The sequence below is a fragment of the Carya illinoinensis genome, chromosome 3, assembly GCF_018687715.1.
Source record: "Carya illinoinensis cultivar Pawnee chromosome 3, C.illinoinensisPawnee_v1, whole genome shotgun sequence".
NCBI lineage: Eukaryota > Viridiplantae > Streptophyta > Magnoliopsida > Fagales > Juglandaceae > Carya > Carya illinoinensis.
The window spans coordinates 42,004,873-42,024,314 of record NC_056754.1 but is presented as its reverse complement, the minus strand read 5'-3'; the positions used below and the strand labels follow the sequence as shown (position 1 = coordinate 42,024,314).

Genomic DNA, 19,442 nt, shown 5'->3' with positions numbered 1-19,442 from the left:
TGAAAGTGATTTTCTCCTGATCCTCAGGTGCTACAGCAATTTGATAATAACCAGAATAGTCATCCAAGAAACAATAATATGTATTACCAGCTACTCTTTCCAAAATTTGATCCAAGAATGGTAAAAGAAAATGATCATTCCTACTGGCTGAGTTAAGTTTTCTATAGTCAATGCACATTCTCCAGCAAGTAACCATTCTAGTTGGAATCAACTCATTTTTATTATTTTTTATGACAGTCAAACCAGATTTCTTTGGTACCACTTGAGTTGGACTTACCTACTTACTGTCTGAGATGGGATAAATGATACCCACTGCGAGTAGCTTAAGCACCTCCTCTTTCACAACTTCCTTCATGGTAGGATTGAGCCTACGTTGAGCATCACGAACTGGTCTAGCATCGTCTTCAAGATGGATTCTATGGGTACATACAGCGGCATCAATGCCTTTGATGTCAGCTATTGTCCAACCAATTGCGCCTCGATGCTTCCTTAATACTTCAATCAACTGGGCTTCATCCTTCTGATTTAGCTTTGAGGAAATCACCACCAGAAAAGTGCCTTCTTCAGGACCAAGGAATACATACTTTAAATCTTGAGGAAGTGGTTTCAGTTCCAACTGGAGAACTTCTTCCTCTGAAGATTTAAGCATGTCTGGTGGTGGTAGAGCTTCAAACTGGGATTTCCATCTTGCTCCCGCAAATTGTACTTCAAGTGGTAAAGATGAATCTGCAAAACAATCAAAAAAATCAAAGTCATCTTCATTGATATGATTAATTTTCTCATCAAGTAAAAATTCAGGTGTCTGAAAAATATAATCATCATCAGAAAATGGAGAAGTTGAGCAAATAAAATCTGTTGGTGTCAAACTCTCCACAGCATTCAGATCACTTGTGTCATCAAAATGTGCTGGCATCTTGCAAGCGTTGAAAACGTTCAACTCAAGTGCCATGTTCCCAAAGGTAAGCTTCAAAACTCCACTTCTGCAATTGATCAATGCATTTGATGTAGCTAGAAATGGTCTTCCTAGGATGACAGGAGCTTGATAAATAGTGGAGACCGGCTGCTGCATGTCAAGAACCACAAAATCCACTGGGTAGTAGAATTTGTCCACCTGGACCAACACGTCCTCTACAATACCCCTCGGTACCTTAACGGATCTGTCAGCCAACTGTAGCATGATGGAGGTCTTTTTCAGCTCACCCAATCCCAACTGCTCATATACTGAGAACGGTAGCAAGTTCACACTACTCCCCAAATCAAGTAAAGCTCTCCCAATGCGTGATTCACCAATCATAATGGAAATGTTGGGAGAGCCAGGATCTCCAAACTTCTGAGGAGTCTCGCTCAATATCAATGCACTAACTTGCTTCGTTAGGAAAGCTTTCTTCTTCACATTCAGCTTCCTCTTCACTGTGCACAAGTCCTTAAAAAATTTTTCATATGAAGGCACTTGTTGTATGGCATCCAAGAGTGGAATATTGATCTTCACTTGCTTGAAAATCTCTTGAATCTCTGTGTGATACTTGTTCTTTTGGCCAGCTGCCAATCTCTGAGGATAGGGAACCACAGGTTGATATCCCTTACTAGTCTCAACATCTGCACTCACAGGCTTCTTCAGCTCTGGTCTCACTACCTCTGGTTCTTTCTCAACTTCATCATTCTCTGTTACATCTTCAGGTGTAGGACCAACTACCTGTGTGTCTATAGGCATCTCTGGTTGGGGAACTTCCTTCCCACTTCTCAAAGTAAGAACTGCCTTTGCTGTCTCAATAACATCCCCTAAGACATTATGCACTTGCTATTGTTGCTGCCTATATACTTGAAGATTAGGCTGAGGCTGTGTTGGAAATTTCCCTTTCTCTAGGGTGCTCAAAGTTGTGCTCATCTTATTAATAGTGCCTCGCAACTCATTTATGGCCTGAGTGTTCTGATTATTTGTGGTGGCCTGAATCTGCATGAATTGCTGAAGTATATTGGCCATCTGAGCCATACTGTCATCTAGAGTCTTCTTTGCAGATGATGAAGGCTGAGAACTCTGTGCAGCTACATGAGACTGAAATCTAGGAGGAGCTACACAAGGATAGCTCTGAGGATTCTGATATGGCGGATACTGGTGCTGAGGAGCACCCTGATTAAATGGCTGCTGCTGAGGTGGTGGGGACCTACCAGGCTGATCATTTCTCCATGAGAAATTTGGGTGATTCCTCCACCCCGGATTATATGTGTTGGAGAAAGGCTGATTCTGTGCTCTATTAACCCAGTTAGCTGATTGCATCTGCTCAGACCCACCTTCTTGAAATACTGGCATAATTGGACAGTCTTGGGTCTTATGGTTTGAATCAGCACATATAGAACATGCCTCTACCACCTTCACGGCCTTCACTTTTTCCATTTCCATGACCTCTAGTCTTCTAGTCAATGCAGCTATTCGGGCCTGAACATCGGTGTCTTCTTTAAGCTCATATCTAGCCCCTCCAAAAATAGCCCTCAGTGGCTGTGCTGCTAATGGAACTCGATCAGTACGAGTGTTCCACTGTTGTGCGCTCTCAGCAAGGTAGTCAAAAAATGATAGTGCTTCATCAGGTTCCTTGCTGAAGAACTCCCCATTGCACATTGTCTGAACAAACTGCTTGCATTCTGGAGTAAGACCAGTGTAAAAATAGCTCACCAACCTCCAAGATTCAAAACCATGATGTGGACAGATGTTCATCAAATCCTTAAAGTTTTCCCAACTGGCCTGAAAGGTCTCCTCAGGTCTCTGACTGAACTGACTAATTTGCTCTTGCAAAAACTGAGTTCTCTGAAAAGGAAAAAATTTTTGTAAGAGTTCACGCTGCATATCAGACCAACTAGAAATAGAATTAGGCCTCAAAGAATTAAACCAAATCTTTGCTTTATCCTTTAAAGAGAAAGGAAATAAACAAAGTCTAATGAATTCATCAGTAACAGCCCTAGTGATAAAAGTAGTACAAGCCAACTCAAAATCTGTCAAGTGCTGGTAAGGACTCTCAGAATCCATCCCGTGGAACTGGGGTATCACTGACATCATGCCATGCTTAATAGAGAAATTAGATGCATTTTCAGGTAAAACAATGCATGAAGGTGTAGTGGTGCGATTGGGTTGCAAATAATCCTTAAGAGTGCGTGGTGCAGGTGCAGCCATGTTTTCTGGTTCAATTTCAATTTCCTCACTTGACTCACTAATAGAAAAGACAGAAGAGTTATCTATCTCCAAACCGTGTATACTACTCTCAACACTCGATGTGACTCTATGCAACCTATTTGAACTGTCCCTCACCCATGACATGAAACATCAGTTTAAAGAGCATAATAAAAATAATGAGTTTAAATTTAAGTTAAAATACTTTCCCCGGCAACGGCGCCAAAAACTTGACTCACTCAAAAATGAGTAGCACTAAAGCTATCCCAAGTGCAGGAGGATGTCGTGTAATAATTAGGAATAAATTCCTAAATCGTCTCCTCAGGGAAAGTTACTTAGAAATCAAACTCGTTGAAAAATGTGAAAAACTTCACAAAGAGAAAATAAAATGATGGTATGTGCAATGGATGGAAGAGGACACTAGTCTTGGACTAGATTCATATTTTTGGATTTTGATTGTCGGATCGGGATGTAAAGCACTAATAGATTAAACTCAGAAATTGATAAAACTAAATTAAGAATTAAACTAAATTAGGAAGTAATTGACAAAACATGCACTGAAATTGAAAAGCCCCAAAATCAATGTTCTAGGGTTCATCATTATGTTCAAATCACAAATTCTCAAATTAACCACCGTAATTATAATCACTGCTAAAATGAAAGTTTAACGAAACGATAAAAATAAATAATATGAATTGAATGAATAACAAATAAATTTCTCAAACGTCTAAATCAAAATTCTCTAAAATAATTCAGAAACTCAAAACTGAAATGAAATAGCAAGTAGGGAATTGAAAAGATCAAGCCAGTTGAATGGAGATGAGGATTCGAAGCGGTGGAAGAGGCTGAGCTGCAGTGGCAATTGGACCCCTCAAGGAGTTCTTCAATCTGCTGCAGTGTGAGTGAATGATCCAGTGGAAAATGTGTAGCTGCGTGAATGATCGATTGAATGAATCCTCCTCTTCGAATCTGAATGAAAATCAAAGGAAAAATGAATTCTAAGTGTTTCTCTACTCAAAAACCGAGTTTTCCAGCCCCAAAGTCCTCCTAAGATGTAAAAAAAACATATATATACTTTGACGGCGGAATGAACCATGATCTGTAAAAATGCGATATTTGCTCGAGCGGAGTGTCGAGCGAACATCGAGCGTTCGACTCTGCCTAAGTTCGCTCGAGCGGCCTGTCGAGCGAACATCGAGCGTTCGACTCTACCTGAATTCGCTCGAGCGGCCAAATGCCTCCGCTCGAGCAATCTCTTTTCCCGCATCTCGCTCGAGCCCACTGTCGAGCGGAAGTCAAGCGTTTGAATCTGCCTGACTTCGCTTGAGCGGCCAGAAGCTGCCGCTCGAGCGAAATGTACCATAGTCCATATTAATTGGCAGTTGATAAAATTAGAGCAGAAGTTCATGCTTTTAATCAATTAAAATCACAACTTTGATTTATTCATTTTTCCATATAAAACCAATGATAAAGTAATGAAAGAATTAATATATATTGGTTCCAAAAGCATTAAAAATGCAATAATTCAACTCAATCAAAAGGATCAAGCAGTGCAATGAATTAGCAAAGTTGCAAACCGTTTATTTGCAAAGAGTCAAGAGGTGCAATGATTCAGCATATTTACAAAGGTCAAGCGGTGCAATTGTCAACGTGCTCTATAGTTTATTTGCAAAGGTCGTCAAGGTAGTTAAAAACAAATGGCCAAGCACTCTGTTTTGCACCACCGAAACAGAGTAACCTTTCCCCCACAACCATGCCACCCCACGACGCTAGACTTTGAAGAACCAAACGTCAATCGGAAGATTTAGAGCACCGCTTAGACATCAATCGATGTAAAAAAAAAATAAGAGCACCGCTTAGACGAATCTGATTTTCAGGACTACAATTTCGCATAGGAAAAATATAATTGCAAACACAATTGTGCACTAATCTGTATATCAATGTAAAGTGATTGGTCAAAAAGTAAATTTTATTAAAAATAATATTAATTTAAATTTTAAATATGAATAAATCAGTATTGGTATACAGATTAGTGCACGACTATACTTGTATGTAGCAAAACTCTGCAGCATAATTCCGTTTATTTGCAAAGAGTCGAGAGGCGCAATGATTCAACATATTTACAAAGGGTCAAGCGGTGCAATTGTCAACGTGCTATATATTTTATTTGCAAAGTTCGTCGAGATAGTTAAAAACAAGTGACCAAGCACTCCCATGCAGAGAAACAAGAATCAGAGAAACCACACCCAAGCACACTTCCACACCTAAACCCATGCCATAGAGAGCAGAGTTCCTTATCGATAAATTGTTACGGGCGGCGAAAGCCTGGGTGACTATCGACGGTGGCACGGCTGAGAGTGGTGGCAGAGCACGGGGAGAAAAGGAGGGAGAGTGAACTGTCATTCACGGCGGGGAGAGAGAGAGAGAGAGAGCGAGAGAGAGAGAGAGAGAGAAGTAGTGGCTTGGGGGTGGCGTGGGGTGCTCGGTGGTGCTGTCTATGCAAATGGAGACATTGAGGTGGCGCTGGCGATGTGGCTCATGGTGGGGAGAAAATTCCTCTGTTTTCGGTGGTGTAAAACAGAGCACCCCTTCCAAAGTTTTGCGGTGGCTAGCACGGTGGCCTGGGCAGCTTTGTGGAATATGTTGTCGTTGCACGGTCGCTTATCAGGCTTGGCTGTTTCCTTCGTGCATGAGAGACTCAGCAGTGTTGGGTCATGGGTGGTTTTCGTCGTGCATGAGATGATTAAAATCAACGTCGTGAATAATTTTCATAATTGAATGAAAAAGTTAAAATCTCTCTTTGATGGTTGATGTTGCCTTTTGCGTTATGGGCTGCAGCCAGATTGAAAATCGCATTGAGAAAGCACTGAAGTTAATCGGTTGTCCACACCCTCTTGAAGCTTCTCAAATTGAGACTCTAGACTTCAAAGCCATTTTTCCCGTTGTACAGTGGAAAAATGGTTTCTGATTTCACAAACCCGACCGAGATCATACGACTCAGCGCCTTCTAATTCGAATCCTGCTTCGATCAAATTGAGACTCTAGACTTCAAAGCCATATTTATGTCTCTTGACCATTTACTATGGCTCAGAACCCAACGCTCTCGATCCTGTGTGTTTTTCTTTTTCTATAAGAATTTTATTTACTTATTTATTTCAAAGGGTCCATTTTTTTTTTTATATATAAGAAAGATTTCATTCAAACGGCAATAAAAGTTTACAGACGAGAAAGATCAAGCCAAAAGACTTGAGAAAGAAAAGAAGGGACAAACCCCATCCACATCTCCAACTCATTTATAGACCAGGCATGTCTAGCCAAGGTGTGAGCTACTTGTTTTCACTTCGAACCACATGTTGAACTTTGTGTTCATCAAAAAGTCTGAGCAGGTCCCAAATCTCCTGTAAAATGTTGCCTTGAGTTGATAAAAGTGTTGTGTTTGTAGACAAGGCTTCGACCATGAGTAAACAATCACTCTCGAGCACCACCTTTGAAATCTCCAAATGCAAGATAAATTGAAGGCCTCGTAACATTGCTAAAGTCTCAACAGATTCTGGTTCATTGAGCTCATGTTCGACTTTGTTGACAGCCATAAGCATATTTCCCCTCTCATCGCTAACCACAGCACCTACCCCAACCTTCCTGAGGTCAAAAAATAAAGCAGCATCCACATTTATCTTGCAGAACCCAGTCGGTGGGGCACACCAGCAACCTAGTTTCTGCATTAAGTAGCTTGGTTCAGAAGTTGGTGGGGTTAGAGTCTTTTGCAACCCGATAGCTTGGTGAGCAGTCTGCATAGGACTCAATAGGGAGTGCTCAATGTTCCACTTATTTATCCTATACTAGAATGACCAAGCAATTAAGAAGAATTTGCAAAGTAAATTTTCGTCCCCTCTGTGTATGAAGACCAGAGTTGCTTGAACAATTGTACACAACTCAGGCAAGTCAGATACCTCGGGTAATAATTGTTTCCATGCATCTTTGATGTCCTGGCAATTTAGCACGCCATGAGATATGTCTCAATGGGGTAATTACAGAACTCGAGCATGCAGTATTCTCTAATATCTTCCTCTTACACAGGTTTAGCTTGGAGGGTAGACTATCCTTGCAAAGTCTCCATGTAAACACTCTAACTTTATTAGGTACCCGCATTTTCCAAACAGCTTTCCACAATTTCTAGTCTAGGATGACAGTAGAGCTCTCAGTAGCTTCTTGTTTTGAAAGATCTTTGAAGAACCTATATCCACTTCGAACACTGAATACCCCATTTTTCTCATGCCTCCACATCCATACATCTTCATGTTGGCCAGGACTAAGGAGGATTTTCAGAATGTAAATTTTCGTCCCCTCTGTGTATGAAGACCAGAGCTGCTTGAACAATTGTACACAACTCAGGCAAGTCAGATACCTCGGGTAATAATTGTTTCCATGCATCTTTGATGTCCTGGCAATTTAGCATGCCATGAGATATGTCTTCAATGGGGTAATTACAGAACTCGCATGTAGTATTCTCTAATATCTTCCTCTTACACAGGTTTAGCTTGGAGGGTAGACTATCCTTGCAAAGTCTCCATGCAAACACTCTAACTTTATTGGGTACCCGCATTTTCCAGACAGCTTTCCACAATTTCTAGTCTAGGATGGCAGTAGAGCTCTCAGTAGCTTCTTGTTTTGAAAGATCTTTGAAGAACCTATATCCACTTCGAACACTGAATACCCCATTTTTCTCATGCCTCCACATCCATACATCTTCATGTTGGCCAGGACTAAGGAGGATTTTCAGAATGTCTGAAGATACTTTTGGATTGAAGAGAGCTCTAACCCTTAAAACATCCCACCAATGTGTCTCTTCATTTATCAAAGAAACAACTCTTGCAGAGAGATCCCTCTCAACATTACCAGACTCCTCACTCAACAAAGAATAGTGGCCTGGAACCCAGATGTCTTGCCATATCCGTGCCTTAGCTCCATTCCCAATTCTCCATTGACACCCTTTCTGCAGCATATTTCTAGCTTCCCAAATTCCTTTCCAAGTGTATGAAGCATTGTGGGCCAACTGAGACTCAAAGAAAGAAGAGTTAGGGAAATACTTGGCCATGTACAGCTTGTGGACTAAAGAGTCTTCTGACTTGAGCACCCTCTAAGCCTGTTTAGCTAACAGAGCCAAATTGAACAGCTTGAGATCTCTAAAGCCCAACCCACCCTTAAATTTTGGCACACAGAGTTTATCCCAAGAAATCCAATGAATTCTTCTCCCATCATCCCTTTTTCCCCACCAAAATCCAGCCATCATTTTCTCCATTTCTCGACACAAAATTGTAGGTAATTTGAAGCAACTCATCGCAAGAGATGGGATTGAACAAGCAACAGCCTTTAGTAAAATCTCACGACCCCCTTGAGACAATAATTTTTCCTTCCAACTTTGTAGCCTCTTCCAAACTCTATTTTTAATTTCAGCAAAGGCAACAGATTTAGCTTTCCCAACTATGGGAGGTAACCCAAGGTATTTCTCGTATTGTTGCACCATACTCCCACCCCACATAGCCATAATTGATTCTCTCATATTTGTAGGCACATTAGAGCTAAAGGTCATAGCAGTTTTTTGTTTGTTGATCATCTGGCCAGAGGCTAGTTCATACTTCCTCAACAATGCTTGAATGTTAATTGACATGGCCACATCCGCATTACAGAATACAATGGAGTCATTAGCAAAGAGCATATGGTTGATACTAGGTGCTCCCCTGCAGATTTTAATACCCTTCATGGTTCTCTCCATCTCAGCTTTTTTAAGTAAAACAATTAGAGCTTCAGTGCATAAGAGGAATAGATAAAGAGACAAAGGGTCCCCTTGTCTAATTCCTCGAGAAGGAAGGAAAGATTCAATAGAGTTACCATTCACCAAAACAGAAAAGGAAACTAAGGTTACACACTTCATGATGAGATTAACCAAGTTGCATGGGAACCCCAACTTCATCGAGACTCTTTCCAGGAAATTCCATTCCACACAGTCGTAAGCTTTAGACATGTCTAATTTTAGTGACATGAACCCTTTTTCCCCTTCCTTCTATGTTTTAAGTTGGGTATCAATTCATAGGCTATTAGCACGTTATCAGTAATAAGTCTCCCAGGCATAAATGGAGATTGTGTATCATAAATTATAGATGGTAACACACCTTTCAAGCGATTAGTAATAACTTTAGCTATTAGCTTATAAATTACACTACACAAACTAATAGGTCTAAAATCAGAGACTGAAGTAGGTGAGCATGTTTTAGGTATCAACACTATCAGGGTATGATTTAAGCCCATAGGAAGCTAACCTATATTGAGGACTTCAAGTACAGTGGCAGTAACTTTTTCTCCTACGATGTGCCAATATTTTTGAAAGAAGATTGGTGACATCCTATCTAGGCCAAGGGCTTTGCTAGGATGCATTTGCCTTAAAGCAACAGAAACTTCTTCAACAGTGTAGACTTTCTCCAGCTCGGTATTCATATCAGCAGTCGCCTTTGGTTCCATCCCTTCTAGTATGTCCATAGAACCTCTATCGGAGGAGGTGGTAAATAAGGAACTAAAATACTCTCTTATCAATGAATCTCTATGGACTCCCTCTCGCCAATTGCCATTTACATCCTTTAACCTCTGTATAAGGTTTTTCTTTCTTCTTCGGGAGGCTTTCTGGTGGAAATATTTCATATTTTGGTCCCCACAATACATCCACTGAACCTTTGATTTCTGCTTCCACATAAGTTCCTCCCTCTCTAGCCATAACTAAACCTTCTCCCTTGCTATCCTATGCTCCTCAATTTTCTCATAGGTGAGTTCTGAGGATTGAAGGTTTTTCAGCTTCTCTTGGGAAGCTTTGATCTACTTGTGAACATTCCCAAACTTCTTTTGGTTCCACCCATTTAGTCTACTCCCACAAGTTGAGATTAGCTTCATGGCAAGGGCCATACGGTTTCCACCTTGAGTTTCCTGCCAGGTGTCCTTGATGATTTCCTCACAGTCAGGGTGGTCGACCCACATAGCCTCAAATCTAAACATCATTTTCCGTTGTTGTTTGTTAGATAAGCCATTAGTATTTATCCACACAGGAAGGTGATCCGAGTAAGATACATCCCCATGTTGAACTTTAGAATCAGGAAATAAATCCATCCAACTGGAACTTGCTAGGCAACGGTCAATTCTTTCACAAATACGGGCTCCTACTTCTCTTCTATTACACCATGTATAAGTAGGGCCAGAGAAGCCCAAGTCCATCAAGTGGCAATCCGAGAGAGCAAAATAAAAAGCATCTAACTGGCATTGGGGTCTCATCCTTTCACCCCACTTTTCATTATGGTCCAAAATTTCGTTAAAGTCCCCTTACACCAGCCAAGGTTTATTAACTGAGCTAGCAATTGTCCGAAGTAAATCCCAAGTTTGGTTACGTTTAGAAGTTTCAGGATGACCGTAAAATCCTGTTAGGAACTAGTCCCTATTACTCCCATCATTATTAATAATTCTAGCATGTATATGGTTAGCCGAAAAACTGAGCACTTGCAAAGTAACATCTGCACTCCAAAAAATAACACCAGCCCACCACTTCGGCCACAACAATCAACTGTAAGGCAGTTAAGAAAGCCTAACTTGGCCCTGTATTAGTCTATCACACGAGAAGTAAGTCTCCTGCAAGAAGACCACATCGGGAGCTTCCTTCCTGATTAGATCAAGAAGAGTTTAGAATCCTTGTGGGTTCCCAAGCCCACAGGGATTCCAGCTTAGCAGCTTCATTGGACCCGGCAGGGCAGCCCCACAACCACCACTGATCCATTGTGTTCCTCAACCACCAGCAAACCCTCAGGTAAGTGTGTGGAGATCTTCTTTGCCAACCTCGCATCATCATGTTCAGTAGTTGGAGCAGACCGTTTTCGACCAGTCATGGTAAGGGGTGGGTTGTCTACTTCAATCCCAGAGGTCACTACCCGCTTTTTAATTCTAACTCTTGGTTTGGGCCAAGAGAGTCCATCAGCAATGGACTCTGGTGAACCCAGTAGTTGATCCAGTAAAGGCCCATGAGAAGGTCAACTCGAGACCCTGGCCCTTGAGAAGTTTTCCTGATCGCTGGATATGACCTCATCCGAACCGTTGAAGGCTCCTTCTTCCTCGGAGTGTACCTGTTTGCTCAGGTCATCTTCTTTCAAAATCCCCACGTCAATTCGTTTATTCCTCGATTTTTCTTCAAAAATAGGAACATTGAAGAGCTGTGTAGACTCAACTGCCTCATCCCCCTTATCTCGAATATTTGAATCACCCGGTTATTCCTCCTGCGAATTTTGAGTGTGCCCCTTGGAGAGTGCTGCAGGACTTGGGGGTGGATGCTTCCTAGTGGCACTATCCTTCTGTCCGTGCTGATGGTTGTTGGCTCCCCATCCGGCTGATGGCGCCACCCTCAGCCATTGCCCATAGGGAAGGCAATCACCTTCAGAATCTATACTCCGAGACTTCCATATGTCACACTCACGGTGAGAGTGCCCCAGCCGTCCACATTGGTAGCAGAAATCCGACAACCTCTCATAAGTAAACCGAACCCAACATTTTCTGTGGTCACCCAGGCTTATCTTCTTCCGCCGTAACAGGGGCTTCGTGATGTCCAAGGCTAGCCGAACTCTCATATACTCCCCCCAGGCTAAATCATCATAGTCTACATCCACCTCAATAACCTTAACCAATGTATCCCCAATCAATTTACCAACGTATTCGTTACATGCAATCAGTGGTAAATCATGGATTCTAACGCAAAAGTCTGCTATTGTCATGGAAACTTCATGCACCTGCAAATGTCCCTCAAACTTCATGGTTAGCACCAGTTTTTTGTTAAAAGTCCAAGGGCCACCGTGAAGAACTCGTATCTTATCTCTAGGGTCATCAAATTCCACCAACATCATGCCCAAAGTTAGGTCACGGAACTTAACACTTTTCGTTGGTCTCCAAATCCGCTGCATCGTCTGTTTAAATGCCTCCCGATTAAAATATCGTTCCGTGAGGAGCCTAACCATCAAAGATTTCTCACCTTGAGCTCTAACATCCTCGAGCCGACCTGTTTCAACCACTACCCCTGCTGACTCCTTTGCAGTAAAGGAAAGTTTTATGTAAAGCACCCATAATTCTTCTTCCATGACTCTTCCTTCCGTAACCATAACGGCCTTCCCTACCAGAAGGGAGAAAAAAGTCAACCCTCAACCACCTACACAGGGTAGGAAAAGCCCTCTACACAGCTCCACAGAGAGAGCAAAGAGAGGGAAGTAATTGGTTGTCTTATGTTGTTTTTTTCAACGGGTCCATTTGATTGCAAATAAAACTATGTTTGTAGATGTTTAATTCTGCAATTTCTTAGCATCGGAGTGAAGCATAAGCTTTTGGATGGGTTAGTTTTAGAATTTATGATTTGGGTTTTCTGCAATTTTTTATTCGCACTTGCCTTTATTTTCTCAATTGCAGCATATTTCTTACAAATTTTGATATTTTCTATGCAGGATATCCTATTTAGTTCACAATTGGGTCTCATACTAATTGTACATTTTTAGTGCAGGATATCCTATATTTTACATTTGTTTTAAATTGAACAATCATTTATCTATATGAATTACATTTTTAATATTATAAATTGACCATGAAATATTTTTTGGTAAGGGAAACTCTTTTATATATGCATGTCCATTTTATATATATTTGATATTTGTTTTTAATAATTGTGGGAGTGATTCTATATAATAAACTATTTAAATTTATAAAATCTATCATAAATAATGGTATGCACATTGTGCGAGTTATAGGCTCGTATATATATAATTTTGGAGTTGCTGAAGTTAGGATTAGGCGTAAAATCCACATTTTACACCCTCTAATCTTAACGCCCGACCTCAATATTCTACAAATTTTACAGTGATTCAACTATATTGGATTATTTTTATTTCAAATAAAGATATAAAACCCTAAACTTCTAAAACCTCTAATACTACTTTATTTTTAAGACAATCTTTAAATATCATTCTAATCGTCACTGATCAGATACGGCCACCTTGAAAAATGGTTGGATCTTGGTTGCTATCGGGGCCACCACGACATTGCATCTTGGTTGCTAGTCACCACATTGGCGTCGAAGGTGGCACCATATATATCATGTAGGTTCTTTTTAGTTTAATTATTTTAAATTGTAATCTTATATGGGTGGGCTTATTGTAAGCTCCAATGGAAAGCTAATGCGTCAGCTGTGCATTGGATAGTGTATCCTAGTACATACCAAGTGGATGGGCTTTACGTCTACCAAACTCAGCTGCCAGTCATATGCCCAATCATGCACACGGGAAAGGCCCTTGTCCACGTGCTGATCATGGCACTCTTCTTGAACAAATAAAAAGTCCAACCTTTCCAAAAAAAAATGCTTGAGGTAATTTTTTTAGCGTATTGGGCCAAATTATAAACCTGAGCTCCCTCCTAGGTGCCCAGTAACCTTGTGGGCCTTTGGTCTAGTTCCCTAAACCTTTTCTTAAACTAAGTATGAAATGGGCCAGGTACCAAGTTGGCCCAAACCCGTTTTACAGCCCAAAAACATATAACTTTAGAAGAAAACCAAATCGGTTCTTCTTCCTCACCCAACTGCTACTATTCATTTAACAAAGAAACAAACACTTCAACCCGCTGTAGAATGTAGCGGCTAGGCTATCAATAATGGTAAACGCCGCAGCTCAAGGAAAACAAGACATTATGCCATAGCAACCGCCGCCCCACGACGCCATGGCAAAGTTGTATCTATTTGTTTTTAGACTTAAAAAAGAATAAATATTTTAAAATATTTATTCTTAAGTAAAAAATAGTGCAAACCATTGTCATTGTTCACTGTGTTAATTCAGTTGTCAAGATTTATATGAAAAATGTGTCATGGTGACTTGAACCAATGCATACCTATTAGGGATAGGAGTCTTAATCGTTTGGCCACCAAACTGTGGAAGTATAAACATTCAAACTCTTAGCCTTAAATTCATGACTTAAGTTGATTACCAATACCCCACCACACAAATGTATTAAAACTAGGAAAATGTATTAAAAAAATACCCCACACCTATTAGGTTGTAAATTCACAACTTAAGTTGATAAAAAGCAATACCCCACTACGCAAATGTATTAAAATTAGGAAAATGTATTAAAAAATACCCCACACCTATTAGGTTGTAAATTCACAACTTAAGTTGATAAATCGCAATACCCCATCTCACATTTAATATATAGGGTTGTATGTTTGGCTTATATGTGATTCTTATGCATGAAATTGCATGAATAACCTTAGACCTATTTGAGAATTAGTGTACACTTGAATTAGTGTACACTTGGGGTGTCAACTAATTCCTGAATTGTCCAATATGGTTAGTTTGAGATTGTATTATCAATATTGCACATCGTTGTCACTCTTGCGTTCCACGTCTAGAAATCAAAATTTTGGTATTGTCCTCATTTGTTCTTCGAGTATATTGTTAGCGGAGTGACAATCCCTTCGATACCATGTATATTTGGATAACTATAGGGAGTTACAAAATTTCTCCCTCGTTCCTCCCTTATTCATGTGTATGATGTTATCCATACTGATGTCAACTTCGAGTGGATTGATCGTGTCACAAGAGATAATTACGTAAGCAAAATTCATTTTGTGAATAATTATGCCAACATAGATATAATTTGTTTATTATGTTTTTGTTTGGTTTTTTTTATTTGTTTGTTACTTATTGTAGTTTATGTAATTCATGTAGTAGAAAATGATTGAGCTGCAATCTGCCTTTGATGAATCTTTTTCCAATAATATCAACCTATTTACGCAGGTCCTCGAGACCAAATCTGGTTTGATTAGAGGGTTGAAACGTTCTTTCCAGCGTGTCGATTCATCCTCCATTGCCTCAAGTTCTAAAGTTAATAAACTCACAAAAGATTTGGACGCCACGTGCCAAAAAGTTAGGAAATGAAGTCAAGACAGTAGGAATTGGAAGATCTCCTATCTTCATAGTTAGATTTAGAGTTGCGTTTGTAGAAGCAAAAAAGAGACCAGGTGAAAAGAATATACGTTGAAGTTCAAGAACATATACAAAGGGAGGAGTTGGTCCATATGGTATGTGTCATGTCACAACAGTAAGATCGTGATGGTTGAGGAAAGAAGAAGAAATAGACTTTGATCTTTGGTTGAAACATTTATCATCTAGTAGATTCAGTTTTATTTTGTACCCTCTCAAACATTTATAGGGATTGTCTTTTTGTTGTGTATGATACAATATGAATGATATTTAATTCTTTGTAATTATTAGTTTTGATTGGCCATAAGTTTGAATGTAAACCTTACACGTTCTAACATGTGATCACATTCGAAATAACATTCGAATATAAATACGGAACGTGCAATAACAACATTTGATGGTACACTATCAAGTTCGAACATGTATTATTCTCAAACTTGCAAATGTATCCTTGCACATCCAAATGTATATCCCTTTTTCAACTAGACAAAAGAAAACCCAACGTTTGAACTTTATATATAGTACCATTTGAACGTCACATTTAAAACATTTGAACGTATTTACAAACTATCCAAATATCTATTTGTTCACATTCAAACTATTGACGATGGAAGTTCACGTTTAAAATTCGAATGTCACATTTCAAACGTTTGAATGAATTGTGAGTGTGAACATATATATTAACCATGTGAACTAGCATAATCGAACGTTAGAAAAATAACGTTTGAATTACACATGATCGAGTAAATTTTCGAATGACAAAACATACATTCAAATGTATTTTCTGTGACAAAAATTGACTGTCAAAAATTTTCATCACGTTTGCACAAAGTTACTAATGGCAAACTAATACCTTCACGAAAAATATTATGTGACGGTTAAATTATTTTCAGTGACCATTTTGTCCATCACAAAACATAGAATTGGTTGTTGTAGTGATGCATCCTAGCTAGTTTTCCATTAAAACTAAGCTCGAGTGCAAAGCCACATCTAGCTTACTATTTACTTTACATGATTATAACAAAATCTATTACAGTAAACATCAAAGCTTCATCTAATAAAATAGACTTAATCGTATCTAAGGCATTAAAAATAAAATTAAACACTTACTACTAAAATTTATTTATAAAAAATCTGATACTAAAATAATATAATAATGAGCAATATAATTTAAAACCCTAACTATCTCCTGCAATAATATTTATACTTAAAACGAAACCTTCTCAAAGTAAAATAAAACCAAGTCTAATGTATAACCAGCTAGCTTACAAGGGTAGTTTTGGAATTGACCATAAATATATATGGGTTTTTTTTAAAAAAAAAAACTTGGATCTAAAATGCGTGACTCTTGAAACTCCCAAACCAAGCTGTACTATAACAAAGAAAAGGCCATACTCACCAAGAGAGAAGGAGGCATGTGGCAGAGCAAGAAATTGGGTGATAGTAGAAGGTGATCAGCGAGGTGGAAGAGCACTATGTATGTGTGTGAGTGAGAGAGAGATAAGAGAGAGAGCAATGGAGAGATGAAACGGAGGGAGCTCGGCATGTACATGCTGAGATGGCATGAGGTTGATGGTGACTAATAGGACTGAAGATCAATGGTGGTTAGTGCAACGATGTCACTTAGCTTCTGCTATGCACGAGCCGAGAGCACAACTCTACTCTGCTTTGATTGCTAAAAATATAGGCTTCAGTTCCCAATGTAGGCGCTTGGGGACGGTGGTTCAAGGATCTTCCAAGGGATGCAGTGGTAACTTCACTTTGAGGTGTTGGATGGCAGAGGAATAAGAGTCAAAGGTCGTGGGAATAGCATACAACGCGTGGGTTGCTGCCATGTGGTGTTTTCCATGGCTGCGGACACTAGGCTCTAATGGCTCCACCGTGGTGGAGACATTGACTATTTGTACCCTCGGTTTCACAGTGGTTGAGCTGGAGTGTAATGATGGTGGTGCAACGTGTGGGCTTCTATGGACATGATGGGAGGAAGAAAAATTTGTGGAGGAGTTTAACTGAAGAATTCAAGGCTGCGACAACTTTGCAGGAGAGAAAATACATGTGAGTATTTATAGAGGTGATTGGAAAACCTAGATAAAAACAAAAAGGAGGGGGAACCATGTATGAGACACGTGCATGGCATGGAACGTGCGACAATTGGAAACTTGTCCTTGGGTTTTCATGGACTTGGGTGTGGGAGGTTTTGGACATTTTCCTTGAGTTTTGGGCCCCAACTCAACCTCTAAAATAATCTAACTTGTCCCACCAATTTTCTTGACCAAAAAATATTTCACCTAATCTAACATATTTAATGATTTTAACCTACGTAGCAAACCCGATAAAAATATTCGATATTTGACAAAAGTAAAATTCAGACCCCTAGTCCAATCCAAAAAAAAAAAATACTCATTAATCTTTTCATCCATATAAACCCTAAAAATTTTAGAAAGCAAGCTATGTGCTGGGCCAGGGTGTTACACTAGGGTTCCTGAAAACCCCTTTTATCATTTACAATAATATTCAGCAATATTACATAATTTTCATCTCTATTTTACAACCATTTCCATATCTACTTTCTTCTACACTTTTCATTACAACCAAACCCCAAACAATTGATATTAGAGGCAGGTTCCTAATGGCTAAAGACACTACATCCAAGCAACAACAAGAAGGAGTCCACCGACAAGTTAAGTAACATGAGCAGAGTATCCAAGAGCTTAGAGAGAAGATGCATGCTATGATTGCTACCCAGAACCAAATGAATAGTATGTTGCATATTATGGTTGCTACCCAAAACATGGTACCTCACGGAGAAACACATCTAGACTTGGAACAAGAAAATTATGACCATCGGAGGCATGGGCAGGGGGAATCAAGCTAGATTTCCCACACTTTGATGGTGCAGAACCAGAGGTGTGGATATTTAAGGTCTCCCACTACTTTGACTTTCATCAAACACCTCCAGCTCAAAGATTACTCATGGCTTCATGATAGGCACTAATTTGGTATTAAGATGCAACGAGCACAGGGCAGTTTTGGAACCACCGCTTATGATGATCTCATGGAAGCACTAAAAAGGCTGAAGCAAACTTCAACAATAGCAGCTCAAAAAGATCAGTTTGAAGCCCTTTCAAACATACTTAAGGGGCTCCTGGACACTCACAAGTTGAGTTGCTTTATTAATGGCCTCAAAGACGAGATCCCTCTCCCACTCCATATGTTTAATCCAATGAACTTGAGCGGCCTCACAAGAATAAAAGAAGAATATCTTGCCAGTACAAGTAAAACACTGAAACCCTGGAAAGAAAGAAGCTGCTCATCAGCATCAGAGGGTGGTCACAATGTCTATTCTAGGGATGGTTCAAACCGAGGGCCTAAACATGCAATCCCTATCAAGTTAGTTTTCTCTAAACAGATGGATTTAAAAAAAAAAAAAAAAAAAAGACTTATGTTATCATTGTGAAGAGAAATGGAATCCCTCTTATGTATGTAAAAGCCCCAAGGTGTATTTGCTGCAGGGGTGCAAGGTAGGTGATCAAGATAAGAATTCAAAAGAGGTTTTTATGATTCCAAGGATTCTGAGGAAGGAATTGGGTTACCTACTATCCAAGGGGGATCTGAGATTTCTATTAATGCAATCACAAGAACTCCTACTTCAATCACTATGAGAATCCATGGTCAGAATGGGGGAGAGAGGTTGGTAATTTTGGTAGACTCATGGAGCACCCACAACTTTTTAGATCGATCCATAAGCAGGAGAACAGGTTTATGTATAGAACCAATAGCAAAGTTATCAGTCAAGGTGGCAAATAGGGATACCATCCAAAGTGGAGGACTTTGCCGGGAAGTCACCACTAAAATTCAAGGTAATTATTTCTGTCCATCCGTAGTGGGTGGTTGTGATGCTATCTTAGGAGTCCAGTGGTTGGCCACCTTAGGTCCTCTTATTTGGGACTTTTGTAAACTATCAATGAGTTTTACGTGGAATGAGAAACAAAACCAATCCAGCTATTGGGAATGAAGTTAAGTAGCTCTACCTTTGAGGGTGGGAAGAGATCCTTGCTAGACAGTGTCAGTAAGGGTAAGGGATTGCTTCTATAGTCAATTACGACCCCAACTCAAAAAAAAAAAACAACAAAAAATAAAGAGTGAGAGAAAGCAGCTAGTAGACCCTAAAGTGCAGCCCTTACTATAGGAATTTAACAAGGTTTTTGAAGAACCTACTGGTTTCCACCCAAAAGGCACCAATACCA

At 39.8% G+C, this 19,442-nt stretch overlaps 3 protein-coding genes across 3 annotated transcripts; all 3 read right to left on the bottom strand.

Annotated features, from left to right (window-relative positions):
* Positions 1 to 6,486: 6,486 nt before the first annotated feature.
* Positions 6,487 to 7,763, bottom strand: LOC122304804. The gene is made up of 2 exons (XM_043117068.1): positions 7,566 to 7,763; positions 6,487 to 6,999 (listed from the first exon to the last, which is right to left on the bottom strand). Exons 1-2 carry the CDS (start codon positions 7,761 to 7,763, stop codon positions 6,487 to 6,489), a joined length of 711 nt encoding a protein of 236 aa, XP_042973002.1.
* A 24-nt stretch (positions 7,764 to 7,787) lies between these two features.
* On the bottom strand, positions 7,788 to 9,182 carry LOC122304803. Its single transcript, XM_043117067.1, has 2 exons — positions 8,598 to 9,182; positions 7,788 to 8,213 (listed from the first exon to the last, which is right to left on the bottom strand). The coding sequence occupies exons 1-2, from the start codon at positions 9,180 to 9,182 to the stop codon at positions 7,788 to 7,790; spliced, it is 1,011 nt and encodes a 336-aa protein (XP_042973001.1).
* Positions 9,183 to 11,454: 2,272 nt separating this feature from the next.
* LOC122304802 lies at positions 11,455 to 12,336 on the bottom strand. Its single transcript, XM_043117066.1, has one exon. The coding sequence runs from the start codon at positions 12,334 to 12,336 to the stop codon at positions 11,455 to 11,457; it is 882 nt and encodes a 293-aa protein (XP_042973000.1).
* Positions 12,337 to 19,442: the final 7,106 nt, after the last annotated feature.

What these genes read in the sequence shown, in the direction of transcription:
- LOC122304804 (XM_043117068.1), bottom strand. Translation starts at nt 7,763, where the DNA reads ATGCGGGTACCCAATAAAGTTAGAGTGTTTGCATGGAGACTTTGCAAG. An exon ending in GGAAACAATTATTACCCGAG is followed by an intron (nt 7,000 to 7,565) that starts GTATCTGACTTG and finishes TGGTCATTCTAG; the next exon opens with TATAGGATAAATAAGTGGAA.
- LOC122304803 (XM_043117067.1), bottom strand. Translation starts at nt 9,182, where the DNA reads ATGTCTAAAGCTTACGACTGTGTGGAATGGAATTTCCTGGAAAGAGTC. An exon ending in TTGCTGAAATTAAAAATAGA is followed by an intron (nt 8,214 to 8,597) that starts GTTTGGAAGAGG and finishes TTTGAGTCTCAG; the next exon opens with TTGGCCCACAATGCTTCATA.
- LOC122304802 (XM_043117066.1), bottom strand. Translation starts at nt 12,336, where the DNA reads ATGGTTACGGAAGGAAGAGTCATGGAAGAAGAATTATGGGTGCTTTAC.